Source organism: Hypomesus transpacificus, chromosome 4 (assembly GCF_021917145.1).
Source record: "Hypomesus transpacificus isolate Combined female chromosome 4, fHypTra1, whole genome shotgun sequence".
In the NCBI taxonomy this organism is placed as follows: domain Eukaryota; kingdom Metazoa; phylum Chordata; class Actinopteri; order Osmeriformes; family Osmeridae; genus Hypomesus; species Hypomesus transpacificus.
Genome location: NC_061063.1, coordinates 7,276,077 through 7,291,056, shown reverse-complemented (window position 1 = coordinate 7,291,056; position 14,980 = coordinate 7,276,077). Strand labels below are relative to the sequence as shown.

The following is a 14,980-nucleotide window of genomic DNA, read 5'->3' as shown; positions in this document are numbered from 1 at the left end:
ACACGAAGAGAGAGACAGAGACAGGGGTGGAAGAGCTGGATCATTATCAGCAACTTGTTAATTATCTTGCCAAATATGAACCCTTGTATGATTGTGCTCTCTTTGGCGTTTGGGAAAACAGAACGTCTTGACTTTGTAGGTAGACACACAGAAACTTCATGGCACTGGTATTCCCCAGGAAATAGCTGCTAGCGAGGCAAGAGCTGGAGAAAAAAAAGAACAGAAATAACATTGACATTTTCCCCATGTGTGTTTTCTATTTAACACCTGACAGTGAAGAGTGTACAGGCTGTTCTTGCCTTTCAATTATCCTGTTTTGACGTAACAGATCCCACAGTTCTCCCACCCCATTTCTGAAGTGGATTGTATTAATACTCAGCTTTGATCATGAAAGATTACCACTCTATCTTTACCCCAAGCTTTGTCTTGATTAGCATTTGTAACACATGCTTGACTAGCATTTCTCACTTTCTTAGCAAAAGTCTAGCTGTTGCATAATTTTTCTGAAGGGGCTGCATTCTTTTGCTGATGTTCCAGGTCTGTCCATCATACAGATACTACATGAAGTGTGTATCCTGAGGATACAAATGGCATACTTTAATTGAGGGTTTTGGTATCCCTCAAATATCCCTGTAGGCCTAGGTCACTTTGGATTAAAGTGTCAGCTAAATGAAAACATTATTACTATGGAGCATGTTAAAACAGTATCTAGTCCTAGTGTCTTGTGTGTGGAAGTACATAAGAGTGTGAGAAAAAAAGAAACATCATTATAGTTGCAGCCAATATTCAACATCTGCAGACAGTCCTACCCCCTAAGGTACCATTATGATCCCGACAGTTGTTCCCTGTTGTGTCTGTACTCGGCACCTGTAATCACCTGGAGACAACAGTATGATTAAAAAGCGTCTGGGTACATTGTGTGATGTTTGTATCATGAGAAAAAATGACATTGTGTACTTAGTTTCATAACAGTTGAGTTCGTCGTGAACTTAACCCATAAACTAAACAGAAGTCTTTATGGTTTATTTGGGAAAAAGGATGCCCTGACTCATTCTGTAGAGCCACACATAGTCCAAAGTTCTTAGACGGTGTTGTCAGTTCATGCTGTTCAGGGCATGCAAATACCCCACCAAATACCCCATTTAGAACTTGTTTCTAAATGAGAAATTTGACACAGTGGCTTGATTAAGGGGAATGTCTGTAGAAACAGCTCGCCTCTGACTCTGTGGAATTAGGAAAGCCATCTGGAATTTGAATATTTTCACCCTTGAGAGTCGCGTGGCATAGCCATGCGTCCTCGGCTACACCCCACTCGCGGAGTATTTAAACCAGAGGTCTTCCCTCCATGCCTCAGTCTAGCCCTCGAGCTGCAGCTGTGCATAAACTGAACGACGCTAACCGCAGGAAAAGGGAACTGCAGTCTCGCTGACTGAACAAAAACGAAGGTGTGGAGTGCGCACGCTGTTGAATTTCAGCATCATGTCTGGGGAAATAACTGCTAGAATTGGTCTTCTTCTGCTAATAGTTTCCACGGTAAGTCTTTTAGATCCGTTTTTTAGTATCAACAATTTGTATTACAATAACAATGATGTAATATCAATGTAATTTAATTATTTTAACTTGGTTTGCACAAAAATAAGATTTTATTTTGTTCTAATGTCTTGTTGTCACGGAAATCCTTATTTTGCAGATGGACTCTTTTGGCTGTTGTAGCCCATGTTAGGAATAGGGAACGCAGTGTGCACTATTCTGATCTTAAAAACATTCCAAAGGAGGTGTGGTCTTGTGAGTACAGCCACAGCACCTCGTGATAGAACAGTAGTAGAAGCAGGGTAGAGTACAGCCACAGCACCTCGTGATAGAACAGTAGTAGAAGCAGGGTATCCCTAAATATCTGCTTTGAGTAAGGAGTCCTCGCATGTCATAATTAGTTTACATTGGTTATGATACCAGTTAAACTAATGTGACTCCCACGTTACCCATCTTCATGTTAAGATTTAATTAAAATGTATTTAAATACATGTGAAGATACATGTATGAAAAGGAATATATGAATTTAATCAGGACTAACAAAGGTCTGAAAGATATTTAATCATTCAGTGTTTTCATATCCAATATCTTGATGCTGAGAAGTGTACAGTATTTCTTACCTCACCATATGAATAATTATCTCGTAAATCCACGTGGGTTCATTCCCTGAAATCCAGTGCAGTGTCTCCGTCTTGTGGCAGTAAAGAGCTATTACTAGTGGCGAAAAATCCAACTTGGAACATGGAATCTACATGCAATAATTCCCTCGTTTGTTTCATGTCTACAGACAATGGCACAGGACTGCTTCCAGCCCTGTGACTGCCCCTTGGACCCCCCTCCATGCCCGTTTGGCACCAGCCTGGTTCTGGATGGTTGTGGCTGTTGTAAGGTGTGTGCCAGGCAGGCGGACGAACCCTGCTCCCTCCTGGAGCCCTGCGACCACCACAAGGAGCTCTACTGTGACTACTCTGTGCTGAGTGATACAGATACTGGAATCTGCATGGGTGAGTTAGTTAACAAGCTGTTTAGTTTGTGGGAACATGACATGTTGTAATTTCCCAATTCTAATTCTCCACAATTTCTCTTGAAATGAGAAATGAACATATCTCCACACATTGTACACATGCTGAACATTGAAGGATTAAGACTGAATTTGACAAAACACTTTGGAACTAAGCCCAGGAAGGCCAGACATGTGACCTGGGAGGGGTGATCTATCGCAGTGGAGAAACCTTCCAGCCCAGCTGCAAGCACCACTGCGTCTGCATGAACGGCGAGATTGGCTGTGTGCCAACCTGTGCCAGTGACGTGCGCCTGCCCTCTCCTGACTGCCCGTACCCTCGTCGCATCCAGATCCCTGGCAAGTGCTGCGAGGAATGGGTGTGTGACCAGACCCCCCAGAACCACCACTTCCAATCAGCCATGGCTGGTGAGCCTGCCACTCTCTCTCTCTCTCTCTCTCTCTCTCTCTCTCTCTCTCCACTCTTTATCTCCCTCTCTCTGTCTTTCCCTGTCTTTTACTATCTCTATCTATCTCTCTCAAAACTAAATCTAATCATTTCCTTCCTGACAAATATTCCTAATTTTATAGTCTTCTCTATGCCTTCTCTCCACCAAATCTCTAACTCCCTCCCTTATCTCTCCATCCCTCCCTCCATCACTCCTATTTTTCACCACTGAACCCCTGTCTCTCCTCCACTATCAGGACCTGAGATTCACCCCTTGGTCTCCTCTTCCCCTCTATCAGTCTACAGGGAGGTGTCAGCCCATGGGCCGGTGCCGGAGAGCCCCAGGGAAAACTGCATTGTTCAAACCACTGAGTGGAGTGAATGCTCAGCCACTTGTGGCATGGGCGTGTCATCCAGAGTAACCAATGACAACGAGCAGTGTCAGCTAGAAAAGCAGAGCCGTATCTGCATGATCCGACCCTGCCATGTGGAGCAGGAAAAGGACATCAAGGTAAGAAGATACCAACCATCAACAACAGATCTATATTTCACGACAGGACCATTATGTTTCGGCATTAACATGCCATTCGCGGCGTTTTGAAATACTGTCCATAGCAGTTATCCTCTTGGTAATCTGATTACTTTTTTTGTGTGTCCACAGAAAGGGAAGAAGTGTGTTCGGACACCTAAGACCCACCTTGGCATGCGCTTCGAGCTGTCCGGTTGTAGCAGCACCAGAGTGTACAAGCCCAAGTTCTGTGGGGCATGTACGGACGGACGATGTTGCACTCCCCACACCACCGTCACTGCGGAGGTGGAGTTTCGCTGCCCAGAGGGGGACTCCTTCCGACGGAAGATGATGTTCATCAAGACCTGCTCCTGTCATCACGACTGCCCACGCGACAATGATATTTTTCTGGCTTCACACACACGCCGAATGATAGGGGACTATGACAATGACATGTGAAGGACAGGGCCTGTCAACACACACACAGTTTCTCTCCCTTCACTAATCCGTTCACAGGCAGCTTGTTGGAGTTCTGGATCCCTCATCTCTCCCTGATATCCACATGCACGTCAACCTAGTTGTGAGACTGAAAAGAAGAATGTGTTTAATTTTCGGATATGAAGTAGTAGAGCTTGAGAATGATACCTTTTGTTTTTCCTTTTGTTCTTTAGATTTTTAGTTTAACGCGCAGCTCTAAAGTAATTTGGTTCTTTGAATGGTCTGCCCGTATGTATGCACACACGGATATGCTGTATGGCTGACTTGACGCACTGAAGGACTCTGTGTAGAGACACTTACCAGATCTAATAGGATACAGAATATCTCACGCACTGCTTTAGTGCCATTGGATGACGATATGGTTGTACAGCTGTAGACTGGGAGGCAGGAGGGGGGGGGGGGGGGGGGGGCACAAATGTCACATTTTGACATGAAATGTTCTGAAAATAAGACATTTAGTGTTGCAAATCTGTTTAGTATCAGTGTCAGTTTATGATACAGTAATTCTTAGAATATGTATATGGATTTACATTATTGAGGTAATGTGTATTACTGTGTACACCTGACATAAATTGTTTTCCATGTTTATCCTTTAGTATTTAGATATTTGGACCCACCTATCATTAATCATTGAGTCTCCTTATTTGTTGAAGGTCAAAAGGTGACCACTGACATAATCTATCTAATTCAAGGGGTCCTAATGTGCATGGGTCTCTCTTTAACTTGTTTTCTCCACCCCTAATCACACCCTCGCAGTTAGGTCAATATACCTACAGTACTAACACACACAGTGTGGCTCGGCTGAATAATTATTGTTAATAATGTTTTTTATTGTTTATTTAAAGAGAAAAGGTAGGAAAAATAGAAATTCGGCATTTGACGAATACACCATGTGTAAATACTGTAAGACTGTGTACAGTTTTGTACTATAATTTATGTAACTGTTGTTTAACACAATGTTGTAGTTGTTTTTGTACTGTATCATACTGTTTTTCACTGTAGCCACCTGGCTAAGATACAAGTGAGTTCCTATTTGTTGCACTTTCATCTATTTCCAATAAAGAAGTTCTATATTTTTTATACATTAGTGCACCTTGTCTATAAATAAGTGAATCATAACAGTAGCTATCAGCAGTCTATCTCAAATATTTTGTATCTTTATTAATCTTATATCTTCATGCACAAATCAGATCAAATATTCTTTTCACAGGCTTTCCATAAAATGTCCCAGAGTTTAGTTGCCCACAGATCAAACAGATAACCAACCTAAAGCCTCAGTGAAGACGAGAGAAAACAAGCAGAATTAAGAAAAATGAATAAAAGAAACTTAAAAGCGCTTTAGAACATATATTGCTAAGTTTCAAAATGACACAGCAATTCTTTTTTATTCAAAGCTGTATAATAATCCAAAATATACAGTATCTGTTTCGAATGGAATACTTTAATAGAGGATTGGACATACCTTGTGCTGTGTCAAGACAGGAAGTAAACCTTCCATAAAGCGTAGTGGTTTAATCATTACATAGCACATGAAAAAGGACTTGATAAGCTGCTAAGCTGGCACGTCTGTGTATGAGAGGCACACCAACACTGCAGTTCCCCATTATCAGTAGCTGAGGCTTGCAGGCAGGCAGACAGCCAGTTCTGGGGAGCTAATCTGCAGAGTGGGTGTATCTCTGCAGCTCAAGACCCTATCTCAGCCAGCAGATAAACACCAGCATGAAGGCTGGCCCTCGGATATCATATATTTACTGCGTCTCCTTTTCTGCATGGTCCATCTGCATGCAAGCCTGTGTGTACAGTATGAGTAGACGTGCTTGTGTTTCTGTGACGTACTTCACAGTGCAATGCAGCATTTTCAGATGACGAGATCCCCAAGAGGAGCTGCATGGGTGAAAGGAAATGTCTTTGCATGAGACAAAACTTTTCTACGTCTACATAGAGAAGAATAGCCGTAAACACTCACTTGCATGCGCACACGCTCTCACAAATGGTCTCACACAGGCACATACACACACACAGAAACACACTGTGCTCTACTTCTATGCACCTGGACTTTAGGTTTTCCATCTGGAAAACACATTCAAAACTGTTACAAACACAGTAATAAAACATTCATATTTCTGTAGTTATAAGCTGTGCTTTTCTGATTGCCATTTTTGTCTGTTTTCATATAGTTCATACTGTTGTGTGAAGTAAGTGGCACATTAGCGATGATGACGGGGAACGAACAACACAAAAGCAGTCACTGACCTTATCTGTGAGAGGTGAATGTGGAGTGTTTTCTGTGAGAACTAATGTTTCATTTGGACAATTATAGCAGCCAATCCTCATGCATCATCACAGAAGATCTTTTGCAGGAACTGGAGAGAGAATGTACCATGAAGGCTGATATGTAACATTACTCCCCTAAAATGTTGAGACTCCAGTAGGTCAAAGGACAAACTTTATATGGTTGTGTGTGACAGATTAGCATAGACAGAGGACCAAAGCCACCGCCTGACATTTGGGCAGTCAGTTAGGCAGTACTTTCCTATGATTAAACTGCTCATAGGAAAGTGACTATTGACCTTTTACCAAAGTATTGGTTCAACTCTGGGGAGTGGGAAGCCACAAGAAAATATACCAGAATAATTGAATGGTTGCATGTGCAAAGATGACAGGTTTATATTATCATAGCATAATATTGGCAACAAAAGACGAATTAACCTCCATTAAAGTGCAATCTTTAAGTTGAAAGAGAGCTTCAATCACATAAACATGTTCAATTGCGTTTGTCAATGCTCCGTAGTCCATCCCCCGACACCCTCCACAATAAACGGATTTATGTCCATGTCATCTGGGGTAAAGTTAATAAATAAAAACGGTCAACCTGATCTAAATGTGATTAATGACACAGTAGAGAAAACTATAGTGCACTACCTGAGATCACGCGCTTCGGTCCAATCGTCTTCATCCAGAGGCGGGTAAATGGAAGTCGCGCACGCAACTGTAGGCTGAGCGAATCCCCATTTTTTCTCACCACACAGTGACGTTTTTTGACGGAGGAAGGTTGTGTGCGAGACGGGACATATGTATGAGAAGCCCCTATGACACGTAAGGGTATTTTGCACAGCCCTCTGATGAGCAAGAACTGAAGACAACAACGCGCTGTCATCCTCTCAGGTAAACCTAAAGAAGCTCTAACTGTCAGCTGCACGTAGGCTCCACCAGAAATCATGTTTAGACTGTTTCTCCATCACGCCTAGGGTGATGGTTGCCTTTTAAATGTTAGTATTTATTTTGAAGCAGTGGCGCAGTGTATTCATTCTATTATCTATTATCTACCTACAAAATAATGTACAGTCTTTGCAGTCTGTCAGCGATGTAAATAGCCATGACAATCTTTAGCTACATGTCATAGTTTGTTGTACTGTCGTCAGCAACTGTAGGTGTAACCTGTCATGTGGGCCAGCGCGTGGAACTAAATAAAATGGGAGTGAATAAGATTTAAAGTGGATTAGCCTTTGAAATGGATTATCGTAACCGGCAAGATGAAAGCGCGCACTTCACATCGACCGTCATGCTACATTTTTTACTTTGAGTGACAGTTGCAATTTCACAGATTTGTGTGCTACATATTACTAACCAAAAACGTAACATTTCAACAATTGTTCCATTTGTTCATTGAATATGCTAATCTTTACGTATGACACGCGCCACTAGTTGTCGACCTCGTATCCGCAAACCGCGCGCAAAGGGATGTGCATAGATACAGGACGCTGCTGAGTTTACCAGAAGGTACCAGTTTCTGCGAACGCAAGCACCCCCGCCTCCCTTAAACACCACTGACACACACTGAACACATTAACATTGGGGATGATCTATTGATGAGGCATTACTCTGCGGGTTGGAAGCATCGAAAAATTACGACACTCATTCACACCTAGGTCAGTGTCTCATATTTTGGCCGCTGCTTTTGCGCATCTCCTGAGAGGTGGGGTTGTAATACATGTATTAGCTTTGAATATTATATAATTTAATCTCACATAACAGGTGAGGTGTATAACAACCATAAGTTCACCATCCATAATAGTTCACCATCCACACTCTTTTACAATCCTATATATTATCTCACACCTGAAAGTACATATGTATTGCCTAGGCAGACCTTATGGATTATCTAAAAACATTGATATGTGTGGTCTCAACCCCTTGAGTGTTGTGGTCACTGCAGCTAAAAACCGATAGTTTAAAGCTTTCTAAACACATGGGTATGTGTGGACTAAGCGCCACCTAAACTCTCTGCCCTTTGTGAGTGTTTTGAGTCAGAGGACCTTTACATCATCACACTTCTCTGTTTACACAGCAACTCCCCTAGTTTATAGACATTTCAGCCCTCTCACAATCTTCACCAACCCATGCTAATGTAATGAATGGATAAATAACTATTTAGACCTTCTACATGTTAAATGTTTTTATTCTGTCCAAATCCTCATCGGAAAATGCTTCCGAGAAACTCCCTCTCCAATGTTATAGGCCATGTATAGACAATTAATGCTCCAACGCTCACGCTCTCATTGGGGCGGCAGGGCTGGCATAAGGGCCGACATCATGTCACTTTATCCATTAACACCAGGAGATGGAGCTTTGCAAAACATTGGAGACTGGGAGTGCTGAGCTGGAGACAGTCAGAATATTTGCCACTGACATGATGAAACATGAGCCTGTCTTGAACGTAATAGGAATTAGATTCCATTCCAGTGAACATTAAATATTGAACACACTGCCAGTGTGCGATAAGACCAAGTCAAAGTATTTATAGAGTGGCTTTCTATTTTTCTGCAACCCTGATTAATCAGGTTAAAGTTAACTCCTCTAATGAGATGGGACTTCATCTCTTTTTGTTCTTGGGCTATCTCATTAAGAGGATGTATCTTCCTGTTTCCCTGTAATCCTTCGCCGCCTACACCGTCTGAAATTAACTCACATAGCCTTTACTCTGAAATCAGACTATAAAATAACCACAGTACAATTGAATTGAGATATAATCAAATATTTCACAGAATTACAGAAAGGAAGGCAATCATAGATAACGTTAAACATAAACTAAAGCTGCAGCATGCTAAAAGGTTATTATCCAATGTTAATGTTCTAGAACATTAAGGAGGGTCAAACAAATTGAATGAAAATCTGCCTTTGTTAGATGGTAAGTAACACCACCACGTTGCTATCATGCTACGATGTTTGTAATCCTGTGTTTTCGCTGACACTAGTTTTCTTTTTCTCTTTTTCATATCCCTGTTTCCTCCTGGACCAATGAACGATATGGGGTGAGTATTTCATATTATCTGTTCCATCTGCTGGGATTTATAATGGCAGAATAATGCTATGTTGTTGTTGTCACGCCATGGAATGTTGTGTGTGTGTGATTCTTTTAAGCAGCACAGTTGTTCACTAAATGCATAAAACAATGTGTGGAATGGGAAACTACTTATTTGCCTTCAATTGATTTTTTTTAGTGCATGCTGTTTCAGGAAGCACTGTGTGGAAAAAGGCATATTTAAAAAGAGTGTAGACTAGGAGTAATGTACTGTACAAAATTGCTGAAGTAGTTCTTCCACCCTCTTGGCTACTTTGGAACATTTCCTCCTCAGTCTATTTACTTCCAGAGCTGTACCATTATCAGATGGGTTTCCAATTCCTGTCATGGTTTTAAGAGATGAGCTCAGGGCACTTCTGTCAGACAAAATTGCACCTATGTTAAAATGGTATTCTGTCTGTCTGAAACTCACACATTTTTTTTTAATCCTACATCATCATCATAACACACATCGCCTCCCTGAAGGGATTCCAGTTGTCACAATGAATGGATCCACCTATGTTGTGGTTGCCAGGTGAAGAGACACATGGCCTATTGGGCTGTTTCTGCCACAGCCAGTCTTTACAACCAGACAGGTGCTCAGGACTCACAGCCTTATCTTCCCTGTCAACGTCCAGGAGAACAAAAGCCCCCACACGGAGAAGGAGCCATAGGTTAATAAGATCACAAAAAGCTAATCATGTATTCTGGATGAAATGTAAAATGGCTGGCACAGCTGGTATATTCAACAGCAACTAGAGAAAGAAGGTGGCTTTAATAAACAGTGGTTCGTCTTCAAACTGGGAACAGAGAAATAATGCAAACTGATCAAAGATGATTGAGCTTGACGAAGGGAACATAATGCTGTCCTGATTATGGTACAGTGAGAAGAAGGAGTATAATAAATGTGGTGTGCAGATCTGAATCTGGGAGTAGGGCAGCAGGTGTATATTAGTTTGTTCTTTTTTTAAATACTGAAAATTATTGCTTTGTAATTGTTGTGTGAGCCAGAGACAAAAACAGTCACTGATGGGGGATAAAAATACACTAATTTTAGTCAGAGGTGGAGCTTCTTGTTATCTACTCAGAACAGACATCTGTGGGGCAGCATAGCTTTGCGTTGTGAATAGTAATGGAAACCAAACCCCCATCCACATACCGTATCCAGTAACATCTATACATTTGAACAACGCTCCTCTGATCCTTGATCTTCTGCTGTACTCTCTACAGAGTATGGGTATGTCTCATTGGATAAAAACTTCTGTCAAATGAATAAAATAATGCAGACCTCAGTAAATTGTTAAGGTCTGTAATCTAGGACCACAGTAGATACTACTTATCTAGGAATCTAAGTGCTGCATGTCTGTAAATTGGTCACCAGGAGGCAGCAGTCAGTCAGGCATGGGAAATGGATTAACAGGTGGTCTCTTGACTCGTTTATGGGATTAACTACATGGATCGTCGACATGGAAACCGAGCAGTAAAATAGATCAAAAACAATCATCCCAGCAGAGGGTTGTGGTTTTCAAAAACACTAATACTGCAGATGCGCAATACAACAAAGAAAACTATTTTATTTTGTCTCTAGGAATAGTTTATGTAACACATGACAGAGAACAGTAAAGTGGTCCCTTTAAAGTTAATATTCAGGACCTTGACCGTAAAGACCTTTTTTACTTTAGGATTCTTAACACGGGTTGTGTTAGTTGTGACATAGCAATAGGAATTCCAGAACATGAAATGCCTTTGGTTAGATTAGATATTATTCACAGATGCTGTCATGAACAAGGAAAGCAGGTTTAGAACCCCCCAAAAATGTCTTCCTACATCACTGCTTAGATGCATTACATTAAGATTAAGATTTAAGATACATTCATTATTGTTGGTGCTCTCCCAAAAGGAATCCTTAATCTGACTAATTGGAGTATAATTATGCATGTTGATATGTCTGAACTGCTCAATTGGATCACAACTATACTATTGACACCCTTCTCAATCTTACATTTTCCTCAGACAAACACAAATACCTAAGCATGCACCCACACAGGCACGGACATGATTCAAGACTGTCCAGACTCCTAGTTTTTATAAGGGGGTTAGGGGAGCAGATGGAGACGATAGGATGCAGCCACAACATTGTCTGATACTGGACATTGCATAGTGGTCACATTTTATAACCTCCACAACACAGACACACTCCTGCACACATACACACGAATCCTTTGTCTCACTCTTAAGTATGAGAATTCAACTTTCCTGAGACCTAATTCTGAGGCTGCAAAACAATTACAAAGTGTTCCAGAACTAAACATATCCACACAGACCAGTAGGGATCATTTCAATGTGTCTGCTGTGAGGGCATAAGCTCACCCTGAACAGAGATGAAACTGCAGACAGACTGCAGTTTCAGAGCTAATTAGAGCCTGAGGTGCTTCAATGATACCACACCCCCCACCCCTCCCCTCCTCCGATCAACACAACCGTGAAAACACTGCATAATACTTGGGTCATGTGTGGGACTGGATATCATGGTGCTGGAAGAAGAAGAAAAAAAATACACACATACATATAGAAATGACTTATCATTTTTGAGCTGTTTGATGTAATTTTTCAGAATGATTTATCTGTGTCTTGCTTAATTCAGACTGTTTGAGTTTTTATGTAAAATAATTCAAATTTGGGTTTCTACCATAATCTCTGTGCATTGGGCCTGGGCTAAAGTATCTGTACCTCAGTGTTGTCATAGTCCTCATGAAAGATCCAGCCAGCTTGTTAGTGTAGTGGTGCGTTTGACCAAGGTATTATCAGGGCAGTAATTGAGTGGACGGGAAGTGAGGTAATTAAAGAGCACATACTCAGCTGGAGGCCAGAGTCGCAGATGTCTATAGGAGTGGGAGGTAGAATTGGGGAACATTCTAGAAGAGATCCGGTAGTGGCGGTGGGCGAGAAAGGAGGGGTTGCTTTTGTGTGTGAGATGAGAAGTGTTGGGGAGGGGTTATCTCTGTGCATGTGGATTTATATGTTCATGTAATGTTTGTATGTATGTCTGTGAGTATGTGGGTTTGGGAAGAGGTCCTATTGTTTGTGTTAGCGTATTTATGCGCACGTGTGTGTGTGTGTGTGTGTGTGCGCTCACAAGCCTATGTTTTGGTCTGAGGTTGCCTTCTGCTTCCTCCTCTCTGGGGACCCTGTCTGGTTGGTGTTGTCATTTAATATCACGAGACGGTCTTGCAGAGCACCTGCTCCTTACATTTGGGGGGCAGGGTCAGCGAAAGGGGGAGGTGCAGGAGAACGGGAGGTGGCTTTTGTGCTAGAATGAACGATAGGCTACGTGGAAAATATCGCATAATACATTATGTACATGGCGCTTAACAGCACAGGCACAGCAAAATAATGCTGAGTGCAGTGAAATTGAACTTTTGAAGCTATTGTGTTTTGGCGTAATACCCCATTGGAGGGGGCTAAAAGTGGCTTAGATATGCCTATTACAACAACGCTGGCTGCTTGAGACCCAATCTGAGCCTACATCTTTTCAACTCGACGTAGACATACTACTTAGTTGGCCTGTAGCCTATTATTTTGTGTTCCTTTTGTGGGAATTGTGGGTTTGTAAGCTGTGTTCGCATACTGTAAAATATAACTCATGTAAACGCTTTGTTGAAATACTGTATTTATAGCATGGTTCACACAGTCACGTTATTAATAACATTTTGCATGCCGATCTGCTCCAATTGATTTTGTTGTTGTTTTTTTTGTTCAATCTGCCCTAAAATGGATGGTTATTGGTATTCATTATCGTCTCCGAAGGTTGCGCCAACTACATAGAGTAGCCTAGGCAAGGTTTAGAGCAGACATGGAACTGCCTCATTTTTATAAGGTAGTAGAACATATTCAAAAACTAAAAGTTAATCCCGGCACGGGGTTTACATTGCACAGGGCTGGCCCGTGCGCCATAACTATTCCTCCCCCCTTTATAAAAATTATATTGTTAATTTCCCCAAACCTCTTGCTGACAATTTATGTAATAACATAGAATAGGTTGACATATTTTCTTGCATGTTCATGTGATTTCTTTATCCTCTTCTTGAAATAGACATACATTTTCTTAGCAAATGGGCACATTTCTGTATCCTTGGTTACAATGGTGCAGCCTTGGCGCTTGCCTCTGAACACCAGCCCTGCACACCGTGATTGGATTAGGCCGGTGGTTGCACGTCGCCCATTGGGCAGCGCTATAAATACACCAGCCTCATTGCATACGGAGCTCCCCCTTTTTACTAGAGCCTAAACACATTTTTATAAAACATTGTTGGATAATAACACACATGGAATTAACATTCTTTTTATCCGATGCGTGAAAATAAAACCAACCGTTATTTTTGATTGAAGACTGTTTTTCTTTTAATGAAAGAGAGGAAAGGTAAGAAATGTGCAACCTTCTACATCAGCGATGGCTTATGTATTGTGATGCGATGCTCGCGAGGAAAGAAATCTGTTGACATTTTTTTCACATTCGGCGCCATTTTCAGACAACCTTTAAACACCTGCCACCCGCTTATAATAGAAAGTGTCGAATGGTCCATTTGGATTTTGAAAATACAATCTTATTTTAAGAGAAAATGTATATATGGTTTGCCTTAACAATGAGTGAGGAAGAGGAGGCACATTTGCTTCCTGACCATCAGAGACAAAATTCTTGTCTGACAACGGGTTTAGGATGAGGACGCTGACAAGAGCATCATTGTGGCAGGATTACATGTTCATAAAGATTGAAGCGTATTAGCTATTTTCATAATTAATAAAATGTTTGCCATTTGACACCATAATTTTCTCTCATTTGCATGGACCCGTAGTTCAGTACATCACAGGAGCGTATTGAAGTTGAAGTGTGTCTCTCTGAAGGCTTTGTTTGGTGGACTTCAAATGATCATTGATTACTTCGATCGCTGTCACTAACTCCCTGAGCCATGGCCTCCAGGCCTGTCCAGTCTCCCAGTGCAAGGAAACCAAATATGGCTCATATTTGATCAACACATTTCTATGGTCTCATGGGCCCTTACCAAATCCTGCCCTGACACTTCTCTAGTGTCACTCATCAGACATTTCCTGCCTCTGAAGTCATTTAGGTCAGGCAGACAGGCAGGCCATCGTTTTTTGGGTCACTTCCTCTGGTCCTGACTGTTAGTGAGGGGTTGCTGGATGTGCGGTGGGATGTGTGGGAGGAGCAGGACAGGATGGCCGGGCTAGGATGATTGACACACACACATCCAGCTGCCTCTGCCCTCCACATCAGCATACAGACCCTGCTATAATCCCACGCAGGGCCCGATTAATTCTAAAGCCGCTTTCAATCCTTAAGCTCACTTTCTGCACCCAGCTACAATCTACCGAGCATTTAGAATTTTAGATATTGCTTAAGCGGTTTTCTATTGAAGTTTTTTTTTAGAATGGATTTTAGTGGTGATTTTTATTTTCTTTAGCACGCATAATAGAAGGTGTGGTCACGGGCTTTATTTATGAAGATCGATCGAAAGGGAGAGAGGTAAAAGCTTTTTGATTCAGCAGTGAAAGGTGATTTGGAGCAGTTAAGGGCTGTGTGTGTTCACGCGCGCGTGCAAGTAGAAATCCATGCGTGTGGTGGAGGGACTGTGTTTC

General features: G+C 41.7%; 2 protein-coding genes and 1 long non-coding RNA gene across 6 annotated transcripts in view; 2 read left to right on the top strand and 1 right to left on the bottom strand.

Annotated features, from left to right (window-relative positions):
• Window positions 1–1,361: 1,361 nt before the first annotated feature.
• Window positions 1,362–5,066, top strand: ccn2b (cellular communication network factor 2b). 2 transcript variants are annotated; one of them, XM_047019581.1, is made up of 5 exons: window positions 1,362–1,533; window positions 2,318–2,534; window positions 2,708–2,959; window positions 3,236–3,489; window positions 3,640–5,066. In XM_047019581.1, the coding sequence occupies exons 1-5, from the start codon at window positions 1,480–1,482 to the stop codon at window positions 3,943–3,945; spliced, it is 1,083 nt and encodes a 360-aa protein (XP_046875537.1). In that variant the 5' UTR covers window positions 1,362–1,479; the 3' UTR covers window positions 3,946–5,066. The 2 variants fall into 2 exon arrangements, with proteins under 2 accessions (XP_046875537.1, XP_046875538.1); XM_047019582.1 differs by having other exon boundaries at window positions 1,363–1,533; window positions 3,278–3,489.
• Window positions 4,819–7,149, bottom strand: LOC124467324. Of its 2 annotated transcripts, XR_006956073.1 has the most exons (3): window positions 6,907–7,149; window positions 5,447–6,347; window positions 4,819–5,250 (listed from the first exon to the last, which is right to left on the bottom strand). It is a non-coding gene; the product is annotated as an uncharacterized LOC124467324 (long non-coding RNA). The 2 variants fall into 2 exon arrangements; XR_006956072.1 differs by having other exon boundaries at window positions 4,819–6,347.
• A 4,044-nt stretch (window positions 7,150–11,193) lies between these two features.
• The window catches only part of epb41a (erythrocyte membrane protein band 4.1a), a 34,807-nt gene continuing 31,020 nt past the window's right edge, over window positions 11,194–14,980 (top strand). Inside the window, exon 1 of one of the 2 annotated variants that reach the window (XM_047019579.1) lies at window positions 11,194–13,745. In XM_047019579.1, the coding sequence (XP_046875535.1) occupies window positions 13,730–13,745 (16 nt within the window). In that variant the 5' untranslated portion in view covers window positions 11,194–13,729. The remainder of the gene's footprint in view (window positions 13,746–14,980) is intronic. The other variant, XM_047019580.1, reaches the window with a different exon arrangement.